This window comes from Chiloscyllium plagiosum, unplaced genomic scaffold, assembly GCF_037043375.1.
Source record: "Chiloscyllium plagiosum isolate Xiang-an unplaced genomic scaffold, Cpla_swu_hap1 HiC_scaffold_3, whole genome shotgun sequence".
NCBI classification, from domain to species: domain Eukaryota; kingdom Metazoa; phylum Chordata; class Chondrichthyes; order Orectolobiformes; family Hemiscylliidae; genus Chiloscyllium; species Chiloscyllium plagiosum.
The window spans coordinates 62,534,242-62,555,919 of NW_028270141.1; the positions used below are offsets into that span (position 1 = coordinate 62,534,242).

Below are 21,678 nucleotides of genomic sequence, written 5' to 3' on the forward strand. Positions count from 1 at the left end.
ACTGAAAATGCAACATTTTGCTGGGAGAGCAATAGAGCCAAGGAAAATACAAACTTGTTGCTGTTGCCAAGACAAATGTAACTTGACTGCCTCCCATTCCGTTTTAAATGTGAAATTTCTAAATACTATCCACAACTCAATTACATCATCCTTTTTGTTTTGAATTCATGAACTGCACAGCGCTGCATTACATTTGTTTTATAAAAACAGTTGACTTTGCTCAATTTGTTTTGATGTGTATGAATAATTGACTAAGGTAGGAATTTTGTAAATTTGTCAAAGTCTATTATATAATAGTCCATGTTTTAAGAAAGCTTTTTAAAGTTTGTGAAATAAAACAAAAAAAAAGTGGGACAGCTGTGAAAGTCCTTTTTATTTCCCTAAATTTTAACTACCATATATACTTGTGTATAGGTTGAATTTTGAAGACTTTTTTTAAAGCTGAAATTAGGGAGTTGACTAATACAAGGTATTGTTTTTGAGGGAATTAAATTCATGCTTGATATGAGTCCAAAAAATGGACAAACAAGAGCCAGATCTCTGTATAAAATCATAAACAACAGAAGGAAAAAGAATTTTGGCCATTATTGAACATTTATCCACGAATAACTGTCTCTATTCTGCCTGCTATGGTAGAATGGTACAGTAGTACCCTAGTACCCACAGGGGTACATTCCAAGACCTACCACAGAAGCATATCTAAAGCTGCTCTGAGTGGCATAATTTATATCCTATTGAATTTTTAGAACTAACTTGAGATGTAAAGTAATACAAGGAATTGTTTTGCTAGTTGACGCGGATATTATTCAGTGGAAAGACATGTAATTACATCAGTCATATGATGGTATGCTGCTCTCAAATCTCTTGTATGTTTTGTATTGTTTGTTTTTCTTGGGTATTAGCAAAGTTAAACAAAGTAAAATCGCCCCAGCATAAGACCATAAGATATAGGAGCGGAAGTAAGGCCATTCGGCCCATCGAGTCCACTCCGCCATTCAATCATAGCTGATGGGCATTTCAACTCCACTTACCCGCATTCTCCCCGTAGCCCTTAATTCCTTGTGACATCAAGAATTTATCAATCTCTGCCTTGAAGACATTTAGCGTCCCAGCCTCCTCTGCACTCTGTGGCAATGAATTCCACAGGCCCACCACTCTCTGGCTGAAGAAATGTCTCCGCATTTCTGTTCTGAATTTACCCCCTTCTAATTCTAAGGCTGTGTCCACAGGTCCTAATCTCCTCGCCTAACGGAAACAATTTCCTAGCGTCCACCCTCTCCAAGCCATGTATTATCTTGTACGTTTCTCCCCTTAATCTCCCCTTAATCTTCTAAACTCCAATGAATACAATCCCAGGAACCTCAGCCGTTCATATGTTAGAGCTACCATTCCAGGGATCATCCATGTACAGTGCTAAAACCATTATAATACTTCTATACTGACAAGTCAATATCTACAGTGGTTGAGTAAAGGATACATGAAGAAAACAGTTTGTACTCCAGTCTTGATTGTCATTTGCATTTCACCTTTAGAGTAGTATCCATATGGTAATCCATATGGCAGCACCCCCCCCCCCCCCCCCCCCCCGGTTCCCTGGTTCTGGAATGTTCCCTGAAATATGTTCAGGCCACAGTAAACCGTGGGTTATTGAAACTGTGGAAAACAAACTCTCAGGTGACAGTAATTCTGCAAATGTGGTGTGGAATGTGATGGCTAGCGAACTGGGAGACCTGGAACAGAGCAGTGCAGCCTGCAGACTGGAAAGCCAGAGTGGAGCGCAGTGGGCAGGCACACTGACTCAAATGTTGATCTGTAACTGTGAAGAGCTAGAGTCAACTTATACATGAGATATATGGAAAATACAAGATTTTTCAGCCAAAAATTAGGGATAGGCTTATACGTTGACCTATACATGTGCGTGTATATATGATATACAGGTAGTTTTTTTATAACACAATAGTTGGTTGTGTTCTTGTGCAACCCCATGTTGTAGAAAAATAACGCTTTGCCAACACTAAGCACTGTTTCTAATGTAATTGCATTACAGCAAATTCATGTTAAATGTTTTAATAGTTTGTGCTTTAGAAAGTGTCCCCAGTTGATCATTTGTGTTATGCAACAACCTGTAGTTTTGGTTTATCTCATTTTGGCTTTTTGATATTTGGCATTTCAACAATTCTTTGTTCCATTGCAAAGTTTAATTTAATGCAATACCATTCAAACACTTGGTAAATGTACACAAAGTGCTTAATTCTTCCTTTCGTTTGTTTTTTTTTGGTCTTATGCATGCCCTAGCCTTCCAACTGTAACTGTGTAACAGTTCTATCCGGAAAGACTAAACTAGGTTATCTTGCTCTCAAGGCTAGGATAACCCAATTATGTTCCCACTGAGGGTATGTATCTGTTTGGCTGTAGTGGATCTGTCATTAAATCCAATAAGATATATTTGGGAAGATCATTGACCTTGAGTGGTGAGAATGTGACATTCTGTGCAAATGGAGTATTTGAGATGGTTACTTGAATCTAGTCAAATAGGAGTAGACAAATACATGAAAAAGGGAATAGGATATATTTTAATAGGGAGATGAAGTAAGGTTGTATCGATCCCAATCTCTGACCAAATGACCATTATCTCTTAACCATGCTGAGTTTTACATCTATCTAAACTTATGTCATTGTTGGGAACAAAACACTGCTTGAAATCCAAGTTGGGAGGAGGAGAAACAAACTTTTTTGGCTGAAAAGAATGGGCTAAATAATAAACCAATTTTGAAAAAAAACACAGCAAGTCCGACGCTATATCTGTGGGCAGGAGATAGAGGACTGCAGATGCTGAAGAGTCAGAGTAGATAGTGTGGTGTTGGAAAAAACAAGCAGGTCGGGCAGCATCTGAGGATCTGGAGAGTTCCTGTTTGAGGCAGGACCCTCCATCGAGACTGGGGAAGGGGACTAAGAAACGAGAGATGGGTGTTGCGGCAGAAGTGGTAGAGAGGTAGGTGGGTTGGTGATAGGTGAACACAGGTATGAGGTGATTGTAATAGGTCTCTGAGAAGGAATGTGGACAGATAGGTCAGGTCAAGAGAGCAGTGCAGAGTTGGAGGGCTGGATTTGGGATGGGGAGATTTGGAAACCAATGAATTCACTGTTGAGACCTTGTGGTTGTAGTGTCCCAATGTGGAAGCTGTAGTGTTCTTCGTGACAGACAATTAACATTTGAATTCAGTGTAATACTTGAGAGTTGCTGTAACTTTTGAGGATCAGTTCATTTGAATGCTACTATTCTGGGAAAGCATTGCAGCAGAGAGTTTAAAACTTATGCTGGTGTCAAATTATCCTATCAGTATAAATTCAAGCTTTATTTCTGTTGGGTTTAAACATTGTCCTTTTCACTCAATTTGTATAACCTTCAGATATGCTTCTGGGGTCATCCAGTTCAGAAGTAAGCATGGCATTAAAAGGTCTGATACCTTCTCGAGGACTTAAAGGGCCATTCTTGGCTATATATTTCATGTAATTCTGCCACTGAGCAACATCCTTATCTAAAGATCTTTTTCCTTTGCAATCATGTTTTGTATTTTTTGAGGTTGGTAGGGTTTTTTTATTTCACACTGGATGTAAAGATGTCAATAAATTCTACAAGAAAATATTTTGCAATATATCTTGAATTGTGTATTGCTAGCTTAGCAGTTGGCTGACAGCTATTTATTAGAGGGGTGCCATCATTTTAATATTCACAAAATATAAACTGCTTTATTGTAATTTGTGCTTGCATAGACTAAAACTATATTTGAAATTTTGCCTAAAATTGGGTTATTTTAGCTAGTTCTAATCCATTTACTCATTTCTTTCCTGGAAAGGAAATGTTTTGTTCGTATAGGCTGTCGTCCACAAGGTTAATGCATCTTCATAATGCTATCCTTCCTTCCTCTGACCTTACTAATTTGTATTTAGGAGAAATGATGCTCCAAGGAAGGGGAATCTATACAAGTAAGCCTGTCCTGTCCTTGCCAATGATAGACATCTTAAGAATTGAGTACATGTCCTAATTGATATTTTTCATGACTTTCTGTCTGTAAGTGTACTGAAATGTCTTGGCACAGCAAAATGACAGGTGGCAGTCTCTTTTTATTTTAAAAAAAAGAAACCTTATGTTGTTTTTGCTTCTGAGCACCTTTTTTTGATTATATTAATTTCCCTTACCAGAATGCTCTGAACAGCATCTGCTTGTTTCAGGTAAACATGGTACTGCCATGCTTTTATTTTGATAATGATGTTGTACTCTAGAGATCTCCTTCTCTGTCCACTGTGCCACCAATTATGATGTCATCTGCAAACTTACTAATACTTCCTCCTATATTCACATCCAAATCATTTACAACACAACCTCGGTTATCTGCACGGCAGGGAATATTTTGTTTGGATAACTGATCTGATCATAAACAAGCGGTAATTTGAATGCTGGTTATCTGAGCGTGCCTATGTTATGTGGCAATGCATGCCACAATGCCGTTTAACTGATAACTGAATGTTGAGTTGCCCAATGCTGTTTTTACGGGACCTTGAGACCTTGTTCGGATAATCGAGGTTGTACTGTATATAAAATCACTAATCATTGCATCGTGTCAGGATTGTCTAACTAACAGAAAGCAGATGTGCGATAAATGGGCGATTCTTTTGTGGTGGGCTAAATATAACTAATAGGGTACCACAATGTTCTGCCCTCAGGGACCCAACTACTTCTGATTCATGTTAATGACTTGGATGCAGCAGCAGAAGATATAGCCAAAATTGTCGATGACATGAAAATAGGTGGGAAAATAAATTGCAACACAGACATTTTTAAAATTTCTATATATATATAAATGAATAGGTGAGGTGAAAGGCCCAGAATTTGGCAGATGGAATTGAACATGAATAACAGAGAGGTTATCTAATTTAATTGGAAGGATGGAAAGGATATTAAATGAAGTGACACTTGAGAATGCTTCAGTACAGGGGGATCTAGGTGTCCTTGTGTATGAATCACAGAACATTAATATGCAGTACAGCACGTAATAAAGAAGGCAAATGAAATTTTGGCATCTTTGCTAAAGGAATAGAGTATAAAAGTAGGGAAGTGTTGCTGTGACTGCATGTGTCACCTGAAGTGTTGTATACAGTTTTGGTCCTTTGAGGGACTTAAGTTAGAGACAGTTTGAGGTGATGTACTAGATTGATCTAAAGTGAGGAATTTGTCTTGTGAATCGAGGTTAGCTGTTTTGACCTAAAACACACAAGTTTAAAGAAGTGAGGGAGGTCAATTCGAGGTATACAAGATAAAGGGAATTGACAAAGTAGACATAAAGCAGTGTAACAAATTTCTATATAAAAGCAAATAGAGATGCTCAAAACCTGAAGTAGAAACTGAAAAGTCTCAACACTTGGTACAGGTAGCATTTATAGTGACAGACATTATTTTAACATTTTGGGCTGATGCCTGATTTTAAACCAAACACTTCCAGGCACTACTATCACATTCTAATCAAATAAAACTAAGTCCTTTCTTTGTTAATCCCACAACAAAGAAAAAAACAATCAAACTTAAAACAGAGGAACTTCGATTATCTAAATTTTGGATTATCTGGACAAGATCGCAAGGTCCTGATGCTTGGCTAAATTGTTATTTGGCATTCTGTTAACCCTTGAGGAGAAAGTGAGGTCTGCAGATGCTGGAGATCAGAGCTGGAAATGTGTTGCTGGAAAAGCGCAGCAGGTCAGGCAGCATCCAGGGAACAGGAGAATCGACGTTTCGGGCATAAGCCCTTCTTCAGGAAACCTGTTAACCCTGCCTGTGTCATTTGGATAATCGAGGTTCCTCTGTACATGTTTCTGTCCACATTTTAGTTTTGAGCCCAATTTAGCTCCTTGTTCATATTTTTATTCAATATGATGGGTGAAAGAGATCAATCTGAGACTCTTTCCTCCCTATTTCCCTGTGTCCCACTCCACATCTTAGTAATTTAAATCCTCCCAAGCAGCTCTAGCAAATCTCCCTGCCAGTATATTAGTCCCCTTCCAATTCAAGTACAATCCATCCTCCTTGTACAGGTCACTTCTACCCCAAAAGAGAGTCCAATGATCCAAAATTGTGAATCCTCCTCCCATATACCAGCTCCTCAGCCATACGTTCATCTGCTCTATCCTCCTATTCTTACCCTTACTAGCTTATGGCACTGGGAGTAATCCATATATTACTGCCCTGGAGGACCTTTTTTAAATTCCTGTCTAACTTTCTGTATTCTTTCCACTGAATTTTGACCTTTTCACTTTCTATGCTGTTAGTTCCAGTGTGTACAATGACCTCCTGCTGGTCACCTTCCCCTTTTGAGAACATTCTGCACCCTCTCTGAGCCATTCTTGATCTTGACACCAGGGAGGCAATGCACCATTCTGATTTCTCACTGCTGGCCACGAACGTCTGTCTGTGCCTTTGACGAGAGTCTCCTATCACAATCGATCTCTTGGAATCTGGCGTACCCCTCATTGCATTAGAGCTTGTCGTGAAAGCAGAAACTTGGCAGTTTGTGCTGCGTTCCCCTGAGAGTCCATGACACCATAAATTTTCCAAAACAGCAGACTTGTTTGAAATGGCGATAGCCACTGAGGACTCCTGCCTACCCCTCCTACCTTTTTCCTGAAGTTAACCCATCTATGTGTATCTGCGGCTTTTCTCCCTTCCTATAACTGCCATCCGTCGCACCCATAAGTTTTTGTAGGTTCTTCATTGCCTCTGTCACTCCAGTCGATGCATGTGATTTGATAGGATTCGCAACCAAAGTCACTTCCTGCAGACATAATCATCAGTAACATGGAAGCTCTCCCTGAACTCCCACATCCGACAAGAAGAACATAATCTCTACTAAGGGCCATTTTTGCTGCTTCACAATCTACAGACCCAGAAAATAGCACTGTCTTTTTTGCTCTTAAAAACGTGTGCCAGGCTAACTTAGAACTTGTGATTAATATTTTTAAAATTTTAACTGAGACACATTTAAATAAAACCATAATCAAGAAAGAACCCACTCTATTCACTATTTCGACTTCTAGCAAGGTAAATTAAAAACTATGTAGTTATCTGTTCCTGTCCTGTGAGCTCACCCACACAGGTACCTCCAAGGTCAGCTATGAATTATACTGTTTGTTTGTTTTTCCTAGATGCACCCCGATGTCCAGTACTACATGAACTCAAACAGCAAAGACAGTAACTGCAAATTCACTGCTGTGTCAGTTAGCAATGTAGGTTTCTTTCTGCCCCTCCTGACCATGTGCTTTGGTGTCTTTTGTCTGTCTTTCACCATTTTTAAAGTGTTGTTGTTTTGACATTGTTCTTTCCCCTCCCACCAAAAGTTCCAAAACAATGCAACAACATGTAAAATCGTAATGCTACTCCTGGAATTTGAGGAAATCACCTCCACCATCTAAAATACCTCAAAGGAGCAGTTTTTACAGCCACAATTCTTTTTTTCCCATCCTCCGTGGCAAATGGGGTGAGATAAGGTTAAAATAACCGGTCGGCATGGACGTGTTGGACTGACCGGTCTGTTTCCATGCTGTAAATGTAGGTACAAATAAATGCAGCTAAGACTTGAGATGACAGTTTAGAAAAACTAAGATGGGTATGGGTTCAAAGCACCTGCCAGTGATAGCACAGTTATCTTGGAAAGTTTTGCTGCAACGAAGACCTGAGGTTTAAAAAAAAAATTATCCAAGGGAATACTTAGAATGTTAGAAGCATGGGAAATTGCAGTATTATTGGGAAGTATTCTGATAGTGAATTTAGTTTTAGATTTTTCTGGCTGGCAGCTATTGGATGGAATGGCCAGCTTTATGTTAGTAAGTTTGCTGGAATCTGGTGGTTGTCATGATTCAGCTAAATTTTAATCTATCATGTCCCAAATTATGTGCTTTTGCATAGTGACTTTGCCCCATCTGATATTGAAAGCAGCAGGAGAAAGTTCTTTTTAAATGGGTGGGCAACAATTTTAACTCTGTGCAAAACTGGAATTTTATGCTTTTGGATGTTTGGCCAACTTTGTTAATTCAATTTGTAATTTTTTTCTAACAGTTGTGGTGAACTGCTGATCTGGTCAGGATTTGCCTCAGGTCATCAAGAAAGCCACATGATCTCATAGACTATTAATTATAGTCATGAGCTACACCAGATTTGAGGCCAGCCTGAAGTTGGTACCTCCTTTTACTTGATGCCAAGGAAAGTGTTAAAACTCATGGATTCACTGAAATCCAATTTGAAGTTCAGTATTAAGTAGATTTGACAGTATTTATACATCAATTTCATATTTTCAATTGTAACAGTGACTTCAGACCTTTTTTAAAAGATGAATCTGTTGCAGTGCAAGTTTATATTAATATCTTGGATTTATCCAGTGCCCATTTGGCACACAGGGTTATCTGAGTTTAATGTTTACATGTAAAGAACATATTGTGAGCACCATAAAAGCTAGTTACAGAAGGAAGCTGTGGTGACAGTATTTCCTGTTCTATGCTGCTGTTACAACTTTTAAGATAGTCTGATTCTTGATCTGCAGTTTGCAAAGTTCACTTTTCAATACATATTTGATGGTTTGCATTTGTAACGCTTCACATGCATAAATTTAAGCCGCCTCATTGATAAACAGTTCAGTTTGTACTCCTTATCCGTAGTTTCAAATTGATTTTATGGTAAAAGTTCTCAATTTGTTCATAATAGTGATGGTAAATCAGTTGTCTTATTTGAGGATCGGTCTCCAAGTGGGTCATCTCCTATCTGAACAGGTTTATCTTGTATACATTTTTGGGACAAGGCATCCTGAGCTGCTGCTACTTGAACTTTTATCCAATGCATTTATTTAAGATGTTACAGCTCAAAACGTAATACAGTTTGATGGGCAAGTTATCTCCTCGTCATTCAATGTCAATTTTGCCTTGCTTCGAAGACAGCCCTGGGGTGTGTTGCCTTTTTTCTCTCCTTGGAGTGCTGGTGATTTAAGAATTGAGGGAAAAAGCTTTGGAACGGAAGATGGGTTTTTGGCCATCTGGGCATTCCCTGTTACTGAGCAAGTTTTGTAGCAGTTACACCTGAGTATCTATGGAGTCAGCTTCATGATTATTTGCTTGTAGAGTCTAATGTTTCTGATTTAGGAACCATTATTTTCTTGCTGTTTACATTGATCATATTTTGATATGTGTGCACTCGGAAGTGGCAAAAATTGAAAATGAAAGCTCAAGACAAGTAATTGTATTGTAACCATTGTTTTGGTTTTATATTGCTCGTGTTTGCACTATCCCAAGATTGAATAATGCAATGATTTGGGAAAGTTCAGAAAGTTAGCAAATTCTGATTCAAATAAAGGCTTAAAAAGTAATTGATTTATCTGATCCATGTTGGCAATCTGTTATTAAATGGTAGTCTGCACACTGGGTTGATGTTCACAATTCCTTTATATAATTGGATGATAGTTTCATGGGGATGTTGTCTGAAATTAAATTTGTATTTTTACATGTTTTCAATGTATGTCTGACATTCAGTTGAACAGTCCTACCTGACATTTGGATAGCTTTGAGAGCCAAAGGAGCAGGAAACCATGATTGTGTTTTTACATCGTGCATTTCATGACCACAGGATGTCAAAACACTTTGCAGCCAATGAAATATTTTGAGGTGTACTCACTGTTATGCAAGAAGTGCATTAGTCAATTTGTGCACTAGCAAGTACTATAAACAGAACATGATAATGACCACATCAGATTTGTATGATGTTGATTTGCAGGATAAACGTTCTTTAGGTCAGTGGAATAATTTAATTACTGTTTTTTCAGAAATCTATCTTCACCTCGGAGTTTTGTGGGTGTTTGATTTTAATGCCCTTTGAAAAGAGAGCACATCAGCATAGCATTCCCTGAAGACTGAACTGGCAGCCTGGATCATTTTCAAATGAAACATGATCTCAACATGTATGGCTCAGGCTAAATGTTTTTTTTTCCCTTTTCCTAGCAATGCAGGAGTTTCAGCCTATCACTAATGAAGCATCACTTAAGCATCCATATATGAGGCCCTTTATGGCAGCGCAGTATCAGGCTGTAAGGCCTGGATTCACATCCTACCTGCTGCAGAGATGTCTAACATCTCTGAATAGCTTGATTTTAGAAAATATCTAACCATGCAGGCAAGTGGGCAGAGGGAGTATTCAGATGGTCATGTAGCTTGATTTTGGAGGACGGAGGAGTCTGCCAATTTCAGGTGCGAACCTTTTTGTTTTAGTTTGAAAATCAAGTTGAAGCCTCAAAGAAGTTGAGGGATGCACTTTGTAGCTGTGGGTGACTCTCTGCATCATTCCAGGTGACTATTAATTGCTCTAAGTTGAGGCCTTTTTTCGTTCCCGAATGTTTGGTATATTGTAATCTGCATGTTTTGTGAAGTTACACATTCATGATCACCAAACTTCACCCAAGCAACTCTAGCCTTAATAAAAATGTTTGTCATGTTCTGCTATAACACATGTTTTTTCAACATGAATTGGGTTTCATGTGATTGAAGAATTTAGACCATTCTTTGTAGAACGTGAACTTTCCTTTCCTGTATTGGTTAGAACGTGATTCCGGCGCTGAGGCAATGGCACGGCTATTGCGCTGTTTTCTTAAGATCAGATGAGAATGGAACTGACTCATTATAACCACTGTAAAAGTTGGTTCCGATATAAGAACAAGTCAGAAGCTAGGAATTCTTTAGTAACTCATCACCTAACTTGCCAAAGTTTGCACGTGCTGTACAAATCACAAGTGGAGTGAGTGCAATACTTCTGCTTGCCTGGGTGAGTGTAGCTCCAACAGTAAAGTTCAACACCAGCCATGTACCATCTTCAATGTTCACTGCCCTGCAGCTGTGTGTGCCATGTAGAAGATGCACTGCAGTAATTTACTAAGGCTCCTGTGACAGCAAATTCCAAACACTTGACCTCTGCCACTTTTGCCTTGAAGGTGGTAGATGCATAGGAATACCACTACCTGCAAGGTACCTCCCAAGCTTTTGCTTATTGCCATTTATTCACTATTTACTAAATGAAAATCCTGGAACTCCACCTTTTAACCTGTATTGTGTCCCTACAAGCCAAAGGTGGAAGTCATTCAAGAAGTCAGCTCACTATTGCTTGCTGCATGGCAGTGTGGGATGGGCATTAAATGCTGACCTATCAAGTGATGCTAACACCCCCATCCTATGAAGAAATAAAATCTAGCCTGGACCTTCAGAATATCTAGCCTAGTGACATCACCAGGAGGACCCCATCTCCCCGATTCTCATTCCCAGTGTGGTTCCTGTCACTCTTTAACTAATGACTCAATCGTTCTTCTCAGAACATCTTGGCATCTCTGAGCTCAGTTTTACATTAATGTCCATTTTCTTGGCGGTTACGTCTAGCTGAAGCATTTGCCTGACCAACCTTCCTGATCAAAATCTAGATCTATCTTTTTTTTTAAAAGCTCCATTCTCTGCTGCAGACTGCTCCCAGTCCAAATAGCGCTGTGACATTTTAGCATGAACTATATTCCAGTTCATAACTTGCCATCATGATTCAGGTCATACAATGCTGATAATTCTTTGCAGACTTTAAAAGGAATAATTTGGAAGCAAATATAATTATCAGAAAAATGTAATGCTCTAGATTCAAAAGCAGAAATCAAAACCTAATAAAAGATATTCAAATGCTAACACTTTACAAAAAGCAGAATTACATTTTGGAATTTGGGAATAGAGTCTGCTTATATCTTAACTGCATTTGCAATGGCTTTTTATTTTGTCAAATTAAAAATTATCAATACTCAGTGATACTACAATAAATTTGTATTTCTGATTTAAGGCCAGGTAGCCTTAATAACCTCAAGCAATCTTAATGTAGTTTTATGCAATGTTTTTAACAACTGATTTGCAAAATGTTAAACTGAAACTCCTGTGCTTGCATTTGTAGCCTGGAATCGTGTCACCGTTTAAGCGTGTTTTCCTGAAAGGAGAGAAGGGACGTGATAAGAAGGCACAAGAAAAGGTTACAGAACGAAGACCGTTGCATACAGTTACCCTGGCCTTGCCAGATCACAGAGTTGAACCAGAGATTCTGTTGAATGATTATATTGAAAAGGAAGTAAAGGTAGAACTGAAGTTCTGAAACTACCCCCTCATTATAAGCTGTAGCTTTTTAAAATTTACTATCCGTTTTCTTAGAAACCTGTATAATACAACTATATGTTTGATCCTTTGGATGCATGTGTTGCCTTTTAAAATTATTGCCATCCATTGTTAATGCACATCCTGTTTTTGCGCTCTGTTGCATGAATGGACTTTCTTTTGGGAGGGGCTGAGAAAGAGGAACCATAATATAAATAGTCTATCTGGGTCTGCAACCAATCTATTAACTTTTTTTCTTTTTGAATTACTGAGCACATTCGTTTTTGAAAAATGAAAGCAATGTCTTTTCATTTTTCTGTCTGCCTTCCTTTTTTTAAAGGATTATTGAGTTTTATTTTGAAAATTGTCATATCATATTCTCATTTACTCTGGTCATCACTCAAGTGGTGCCTCATTTGCTGGCATCGTGGAGACTAATTGCCCTTTTTTTAAACTCTTGAAGGAAGTTTTTTATTTTTACCATTGATTATTTGCATTTCATTATTCTAATGTCCAATGGAGGTAGACTAACATTTAAATAATTGAACTAACTCCTGAAGTGCAACTTTATTTTCTGAACGAGATTTGAGGATGATCTGGCCTCATTAGGCAGCTGCCTCAGTCGCATTTACTGGACTGAGGTGAGATGGATTAAGAGTTAAAATTTTGAGAGCCCAAAATGTGGTTTTATGACTAAACTTGATTAAATGGGGAGCAACAAAAGAAAAGCTTCACTTTTTTAAAAAAAATTGATACACCTGTGATGGGGCATTAAGGAAAAAATCAGCACCAATATACCTATATTCCTTTTTATTCAGCCTAATTGAACATGCACAACTCAAAGCATGTCATTATAGGAGTGTTGGACCAAACACCATGGCCCTTCTGTGCAGTGTTGGGGCATGGGGGTTAAGAGCCTATTTTAAAACAGGATCCAATGTTTAGAGGACGTTTGAGTTGACGTTTAAACGCTCGTCTAAAAATGTTCAATGTATATACATGGGAAGGTAGAACTGTCAGGGAGCCTGAAGACTTTGAGTACCTGAGTTTAGGCTCTGGAGACAAATGTTTTGGATGTTTTTCTACCTGGTTAAAAGGCATGTTAATTGACATATTGTTTTCAAGTCAGTTAACTCAAAGTGGCCACTTATCAATAAGCAATTTAAATATTCTTTTCTGCAACTTAACATTCCAGTTACTCATTTGAGTAATTAATCAGTTTTACAGATCATGTGAATGTACTGCCGAAAGTGTAGTGACTTAGAACTTGAAGCAAGATGGATGCATGGCCCATTCCCTACTGTTTGAAAGATTGTACTAAGAGGTGGCAACAGGTTAACACAAATGTGCGTACTGCTGACATTAGGAAGGCACCTTATAATGTGGATAGAAGAGCTGTGAAAGCCCAAAACTGATGGGAATCTAATTGGAAACCACGCAGGCTGTCTGTTAGGAGTTTTCAGTAGCTGAGAGATGACAAACTGGCAGAGATTATCTCTACTGAAATTTGCAGCCACCATGCTGTACTTGCTGCAAATGACTAGTGGCATCTGTCCCAAAAAGGAGTTGTTGTCTACCAAGCATTCTTATCCCATGGAATGTTTTTATAATGGTGCTGAGATGAAGTGTACACTTTGTCTTCCCTGATCTTAACCTGTATCTGAGGTGAAGGCTATTTTTTTTTAAGATGCGTTTTACCTGCTGAGAGTCATGCATTTTCAGTTAAAGCACTTCATAAGTACAAATAGTCTGACTCCACTGACCGTGGAAACCTAGTGTTGTCACATTTTTGACATGAAATTGATCTTTAATGACGTGACAACTTGCATTTCCACTTAGCTCCTGATTTTTGACTACAAGATTCAATTAAACAATTTAACTGAACAAAAGGAACATATATGACTATGAACATAACTGTTTCAAAGTCTAATAGCTTCTCTGAAGCTTTTTTTTTAGATCTTTTAGACTACTTCCAGTGTGGAAACAGGCCCTTCAGCCCAACAAGTCCACACCGACCCGTAACCCACCCAGACCCGTTCCCCTACATTTACCCCTTCACCTAACACTACAGGCAATTTACCTAACCTGCACATTTTTGGATTGTGGAAGGAAACCGGAGCACTCTGAGGAAACCCACGCAGACACTGGGAGAATTAAAATCATAAATTAACCTATTGTGTATTCTGCTGTTTGGAGTTTGTTGAAACTGTCTTTTTAGCTTTTTAGATTTGAGATGTGGAATCACCAAATGAGTAAAGATCAGCTATTCCATTAATTCTGTCCACTTTTCTCTTTCTCCTAAATTCATAGATTCACAGAGTATAGAAGAGGTCTTTTGGCTCAACGAGTCTTTTTGTACTGCCAAGAATGTATTGCTACTCACACTAGTCCTGTATTCCCATGCTAGACCCTAGCCTTAAATGTATGACACTTTAAGTATTCATTTAAGTATCTTTTAAAAAAGGTTGAAGGGTTTCCCACCTTGACTATCCTCCCAGTCTATTCCAAACCTTCACCACACTGAATGAAAAAGCTTTTCATCAAATCCACTGTAAACCTCATGCTTTTCATTTTAAGTATGCCCCCTTGTTCTTAGTCATTCAACTAATGTTGAGGGGTTTTGTGCTGCAGTGAGTAGGAAATCTCCATCTGATTTGAAACCGCATCGCCTTGTTAGCAGTCTTACTACTGTGTCAGTGACTTTTTGGCTCAGTCGTCCAAGGTTGAGGAGTATCATGCAGTTTGTACCCAGGTAGATGCGTTACATGTAACCAGGCTCAGGGTGAAACACTAGCACTGGCGCTACACCTATGTCACCCTGTGCTTCTGAAGTGCTGACCACCCAAACGATCTAGGTCCACCCCCTCTTAGTCAAGATGAGAGGTGCCTTGCCATAGAACCATAGAAATGTACAACATGGAAACAGACCCTTCGGTCCAACCTGTCCATGCCAACCAGATATCCCCACCTAATCTAGTCCCACCTGTCAGCACCTGGCCCATATCCCTCCAAACCCTTCCTATTCATATACCCATCCAAATGCCTTTTAAATGTTGCAATTGTACCAGCCTCCATCACTTCCTCTGGCAGCTCATTCCATACACGTACCACCCTCTGTGAAAAAGTTGTCCCTTTTATATATTTTCCCTCTCACCTTAAACCTATGCCCTCTAGTTCTGGACTCCCTTACCCCAGGGAAAAGACTTTGTCTATTTACCCTATCCATGCCCCTCATGATTTTGTAAACCTCTGAGGTCACTCCTCAGTCTCTGACACTCCAGGGAAAACAGCCCCCGCCTGTTCAGCCTCTCCCTATAGCTCAAATCCTCCAACCCTGGCAACATTCTTGTAAATCTTTTCTGAACCCTTTCAAATTTCACAGCATCTTTCCGCCAGGAAGGAGGCCAGAATTGCACGCAGTATTCCAGCAGTGGTCTAACCAATGTCCTGTACAGCCTCAACACAACCTCTCAACTCCTATACTCATACTCTGACCAATAAAGGAAAGCATACCAAACACCGCCTTCACTATCCTATCTATCTGTCACTACTTTCAAGGAGCTATGAACCTGCACTCCAAGGTCTCTTTGTTCAGCAGCACTTCCTTGGACCTTACCATTAAGTGTATAAGTCCTGCTCTGATTTGCTTTCCCAAAATGCAGCATTTCGCATTTATCTGAATTGAACTCCATCTGTCACTTCTCAGCCCATTAGCCCATCTGATCAAGGTCCAGTTGTAATCTGAGGTAATTTTCGCTGTCCACTACACCTCCGATTTTGGTGTCATCTGCAAACTTTACTAACTATACCTCTTATGGTCACATCCACATCATTTGTGTAAATGATAAAAAGTCGTGGACCCAGCACCAATCCTTGTGGCACTCCACTGGTCACAGGTCTCCAACCTGATTCAACAACCCTCCACCACCAACCTCTGTCTTCTACCTTTTGAGTGATTTACTAGGAAGAGTATGTCTGGACTTGGCTGTCAAGGCCATAATCAGTGAAGCATGGAGTTGGCACATCCCAACTCACTTATGCTCTTTGTTTTACATTAAGTAACAATTTTTAATAGAAATCCCACTCCTCCACTGGTTGAATTTGTGAAGTTTTAATAAAATTCAGTGACTCCATGGTGTTGCTAACTTCTGAAGTTATTGGTAACGTCTGTGCCGAGGCAGGCTGTGGTAGAGGTCTCTGGCAGAGTGTTCCTACAGATATAACTCCCCAGCCCAGCCATTTTCTAAAATCCCAGCCCCAGTGTTTATATAAATTCCTGCCAGTTCAGTAATTTTGTGATCGGTGGAAGTGATCAGCACACTAAGCACAACGGTAGCAGCCATGCTATCCTTTTTATCCTCTCTCCTTCCTCCTACTAGTCTCGTCTCTGATCTCTCACTGCCTCAGCAGGACGTGCTCCCCTTCACTGAACCATTTGTCTGCACTCTTCCTCAGGCCAAGCAGTCATGCCTGGTTTCAGTTGTCTTGGACCCCCCCCCCCCCACTCGCCGCTGGTAGTCAATGTGCAATGGTTTCTCCACACCCTCAGGATGATGATCGGGGCCTGGAACATCAGAAACCTTATGGACAGTCCTGTCAGTGATGGGCTGGAACACTGCATCACCATCATTGCCTGGGAACTCGGGCACTGCGATATTGATATCACCACCCCAAGTGAAATTCAGCAGACAGGTGAAGAGCACCTCAGAGCAAGGTCGAAAAGTGTGGCACTGGAAAAGCACAACAAGTCAGGCAGCATCCTAGGAGCAGGAGAATCGACATTTTGGAATGTGTTGGGGGGAAGGGGACTGAGATAAATAGGGTGGGGCTGGGGAAATGTTACCTGGGAAGGCGATAGATGCAGGTGGGCATTGGTGGTGATAGGGTGGAATGGATAGATGAGAAGGTGGTGACCAGTCGTCTTTCTGGGAAGACCAGGCCAAAGAAGAATGCCACATTCATGGACTTGACTGCGCCATCACAAACTGGTGGGCCAACTTTAGCCTCTGCAGAATAAGTGACTGCCACATGACATTCCAACTCATCCTTGCTCAGAACCAGTCTGTCATGGTATTTGGTACATATGCACCAACATTGAAGGCAGCAGCTGAGGGCAAGGTGGAATTCTACTCAGCCTTGACCAGTCTGTCTCTGGTCCTTGCAGTGGGCGAACTAATCATCCTCGGCGACTTCAGCATCAAGGTCAGCAAAAGTGCAGATTTCTGGGATGATGTAATTGGGAGAGAAAGTAGGGAAGTAGATGTCCTGCCCTTCTCCTGACCATAATGTTCTCATCAACAGCACTGTTCAGCCATTGACAAACAAAAAAAGACGTGGCAAAACCCGAGCTCCAAATGCTGACCCCACCTTGACTTTGCCATTATCAGAACAAGGGATCAGAAAGACGTTAGAGTCACCTGTGCATTGCCAGGAACTGATGACTGGATGAGCCATCACCTCATCTGAGCCAGGATTAACATAAATATAGCCACGCCACAGCAGAGACAACAGAAGTGGTGCTGCAAGAACTCAATGTTAAGGCCCCCTCAGACCCAGAAAAGAGAACCTTGTTCAACCGGTTTCTCTCCACAAACCTAGCAGTCCTCACTGACTTCGGGTCGCAAGATTCCAACTGTCTCTGGTCTGCCCTCAAGGTTGCTATCATTGTCTGCAAAACCAGTCAGTCACTTAAGCAGGAATCACCAGGACTAGTTTGACGAAAATGATCAGGAGATCCCAGAACTAATGGCATTTGAGTGTAAAACCGTGAACCTGTGACATAAAGAACAGGTGCTGGATGGAGAAAGCACTGGAAGCCCAACAAATGACCGACAACCATGATGTGCAGGATTTCTTCTGTGTTGCTAAAACAACCTATGGATCAAACATCCAAGGCCCCACCCCACTGCTGGCCAAGGACTGAGTGACTCTTATCAAAGACAAAGAAGCTATGCAGAGGGAGAACTTTTGTGGAGACCTCAACCAGAGCTCTGTCATCGATCTGAGAGTCCTTGACTGCGATACACCATAAGCTTAGCAACATCCCAGCCACACACTAAGTAGAGAAGTCCATCTGCCAGCTCAAGAAGAACAAGGCTGCTGGATCAGATGGTAGCCCTGCTGAGGCATTGAAGTGTGGAGGTAAAGAGTTCATACTGCAGCTACGTGCCTTTGTCTGTCTTCTCTGGGAGGAGGATAGCATTCTGGGAGAGCTCATGCCATAGTCATGAGCGTTTTCAAAAAAAAACATGTCTGACTGTGAGAAGTACAGGGGAAATCTCACTGTTGTCAACCATTTGGAAAAGACGTTGCCAAGATCCTCCTCAACCATCTCCTTGTGGCTGAGGAATGCCTCCCAGAATTGCAGCGCAGCCTTTGGCCAAAGAGGGGTACAATAGACATTTTCACTTCTCTGCATTTCTCCTGCAGCTATCATGCAAAGAACCTACCCTGGACATGGCCACCTTTTTGACCTTACAAAAGCCTTTGACATCATAGCCAGGAAGCATTATGGAGCATTATTTGGAAACAACAATCCTGGCTGAATTGTTTCTTGTAAACTATATATAATCTAAACCTATACAGTTGACCATATCAACCTGGTTAAATTTAAAATGTATGACTAGTGGAGGAGTAGGGCTAGAACAGAATCAGTTCTGTTGTGAACCAGGCCAGACGCCTTCAAAACATTTCAAGAAAGTAGCTCGACCCAACTTTGCCAGTTGTTTAAAGCAGTGTAAGCAGCTAGTCAAACCACTGTGTTAAATAAAACAATTTATTTACAAGATCACCAAATGAAACACAAATAGAAGAGAACAGATGCAATCAATTAAAAGGTTCCTCAAATAAGTAATAAAGGTGTGGGTTTTATTACTACCTGTGGTTTTCCAGTAACAAAATTCAACTACATCCTTATGCAATCCAGGCCAGTAAAAATGTTTTTGTATTTTAGCTTGGGTTTTTCTCACCCCTAAGTAACCCCTAGCAGCTCGTGCGCTACTCGCAGCACCACCTTTCGAAATCCACTGGCAATACGACTTTAAGAACTTCTGCCCATTTCTCATCTGCCTGAATGTGATTTTTTTTTTTAAAGATAGCATTTAGGGATACATTTGGATTCTTTTTCTGTGTATTTTTTTAATACAGTTGCTTTAAATTTCCATCTTTCTGCTATAACTCAGTTGATTTATCTGAGCTAAAGATGTCTGCTTTATCATCTATCTGCTGCTGGCTTGTGCAAACCATCTGATCAAACAGGGTCTCTGCTAATTACAATTCAACTTTATTATCTGTACTTTCTGATCTCTCCTATTTCAAATGGTGACTCAGTGACTTTGTTACTGAACATGTCGGAAAAGATCCCAGAAAGTGTCCTGAAATAGATCAGCTGCCTGAGCTTCCACTAGTCTTTCAACTACAGTTCACTCCTGTGACCCTGCTATATCGTTAGCAAGGACAAATTGTATTCCTGGAACTGACAGTTTGTCCAGTATTCCAACCACGATTCCTCCACTTTTTACTGGACACTCTGACCTCATTCTACATAAATGAGCTCTTGTCTCACCATAAATTCCTGTTATTGGCACTTTTCTGGCAATAGTCCTTCAGAGGTAGTCTCTCCTCATCTTTCAACATCACAGATTGGGAGGATCCTGGCAATAGTCCTTCAGAGGTAATCTCTCCTCATCTTTCAACATCACAGATTGGGAGGATCCTGTATCTTTCAAGATAGTAAGCTCTTTGCCTGCTGCTCCTGGCCGATGCAAATAAACTTTACCTTTGCAGGTATATGGTTTAAGAAGATCTGGCACTTCCTCCTCAACCAACCTCCAACCAGGTTGGTGCAGCTTTCGAACCTCCACTGTGCTTTCTGTTACCACTCCAACAAAATTCCCTGGCTTATCCTGTTTCCTAGTGTTTTTCCTGAACCACCAACACTGATTTCACGTGGCCTATTTTATTGCAGTGAAAACACCAGAGTTTTTTAACTTCTCTTTCTGCTTCAGGGGTTTCCTTTTTTTTTATCCTGTGGTAAGTTATCCTTATGATTTTCCCTAAGATCCATCTTTTCCTTTTCTGCATGAGGATTTCTCTCTTCCCTAATTTCTATATCTCACAGATTGAAATTGATGCAGAAGCCAAACTTTGATTTATGGACCAATTCATAAATATTAGCCATTTTAGTTGCTAATCTTGCCATTTTAATTTTCTGCACTTCCACATGAGTTCTCACTACTTCAGGAAGTGAATTTTTGAATTCCTCCAAAATAATAATCTAAGAACATCATAGGTTTGCTCTATTTTTAATGTCCTTATCCACCTATCAAAATTACTTGGTTTGATCCTTTCAAACTCAATGTAGGTTTGACCAAAATCCCTCCTTAGATTCCTAAAACATTGTCTGTAGCCTATATGCACTTAAGATGGCTTTCTTCACCACCTCATATGCCTCCGTTACCTCACTAGCTTTACCTACAAATTTTGTTTACAAATTGGCCACCACATTTGCTTAGCTACCTTTTCAAATGAGATGAAAAAGGCTTCCACATTCTTCTTCTCAAATTTAGGCAAAACTTGAATATATTTTAATAGTTTCTTTTCAGGCCTTTGGCTACCATGGGTTTACTCATCCTGACTCTCTTCCTCACTAAGCTTATCTTCAGCCTTCATATTAGTCCTTTTTAAGCTGACTTTTCTGTTTAAGTGCCAATTTCTGAAGTTCAAACTCCTCCTTCTCTCTCTTTCCTTTCCTTTTAATAATTTAAACCGTTTCATTTTGTTGCTTTTTTCTTGACTTTTGCCTCTAACTCCAGTTGCTTCATTTTCAATTGAGTTTCAGCCATCTCTAAAGATTCTGATGGCATTTCCAACAATCTTAAATGTTGAGCTATTGTAATTATCTCTCATTTCTTTTCAGAAGGAGGCAGCTCCGACCTCAGTTTATCTGCTAATTCCAGCAGCTTGGCCTTAACCACCTTTTCGAAAACCTCAAAAATCACTTCTTCCACCCCTAGAAACCTCTTTAGTGACTGAAAGAGCCATTACTATCCCAAGCACTGTTTAAACCAACTGAATTCACCTGGAACAAAAGATACTAACCCCTACCATTCGCTGCCTTTGAGTCCAAAAACTCTAATTCGAAATCGGAGCTACAGAATAAGTCCTGCAAAGCCTCCTCCAGTCTGTTATAGACCAAGTCAAACCCCTCAATGTTTCAAGAAAGTAGCCCGGACCCTAATTTTGTGAATTGTTTTAAGCAGGTGTAAAACGGATATTTCCTGGAGTGATGCAGCTGGTCAAACCAGTTTTTTTTTTTTTTTAAACAAAACAATTTATTTACAAGATTACCGAATGAAACATAAACAAAAGAACAGAATACCGAATAACTTAACCTATCCAAAACCCAAACAAATTATCCCAATTTACTGATGCTGTTCCACATATTTGCAAGAGACCCCATAAACACCCTTTGGCACAAAAGGTAAA

The 21,678-nt window shown here is 40.0% G+C and overlaps 1 protein-coding gene across 5 annotated transcripts in view; it reads left to right on the forward strand.

Annotated features, from left to right (window-relative positions):
- The window catches only part of ccm2 (CCM2 scaffold protein), a 127,541-nt gene that overhangs the window by 38,740 nt on the left and 67,123 nt on the right, over positions 1 to 21,678 (forward strand). For 3 of the 5 annotated variants that reach the window (XM_043682484.2, XM_043682486.2, XM_043682488.2), the window contains exon 2: positions 11,999 to 12,175. In XM_043682484.2, coding sequence (XP_043538419.2) covers positions 11,999 to 12,175 — 177 coding nt within the window. Of the gene's footprint in view, positions 1 to 7,194; positions 7,276 to 11,998; positions 12,176 to 21,678 lie in introns of all 5 variants that reach the window. The other 2 variants (XM_043682476.2, XM_043682487.2) reach the window with 1 other exon arrangement.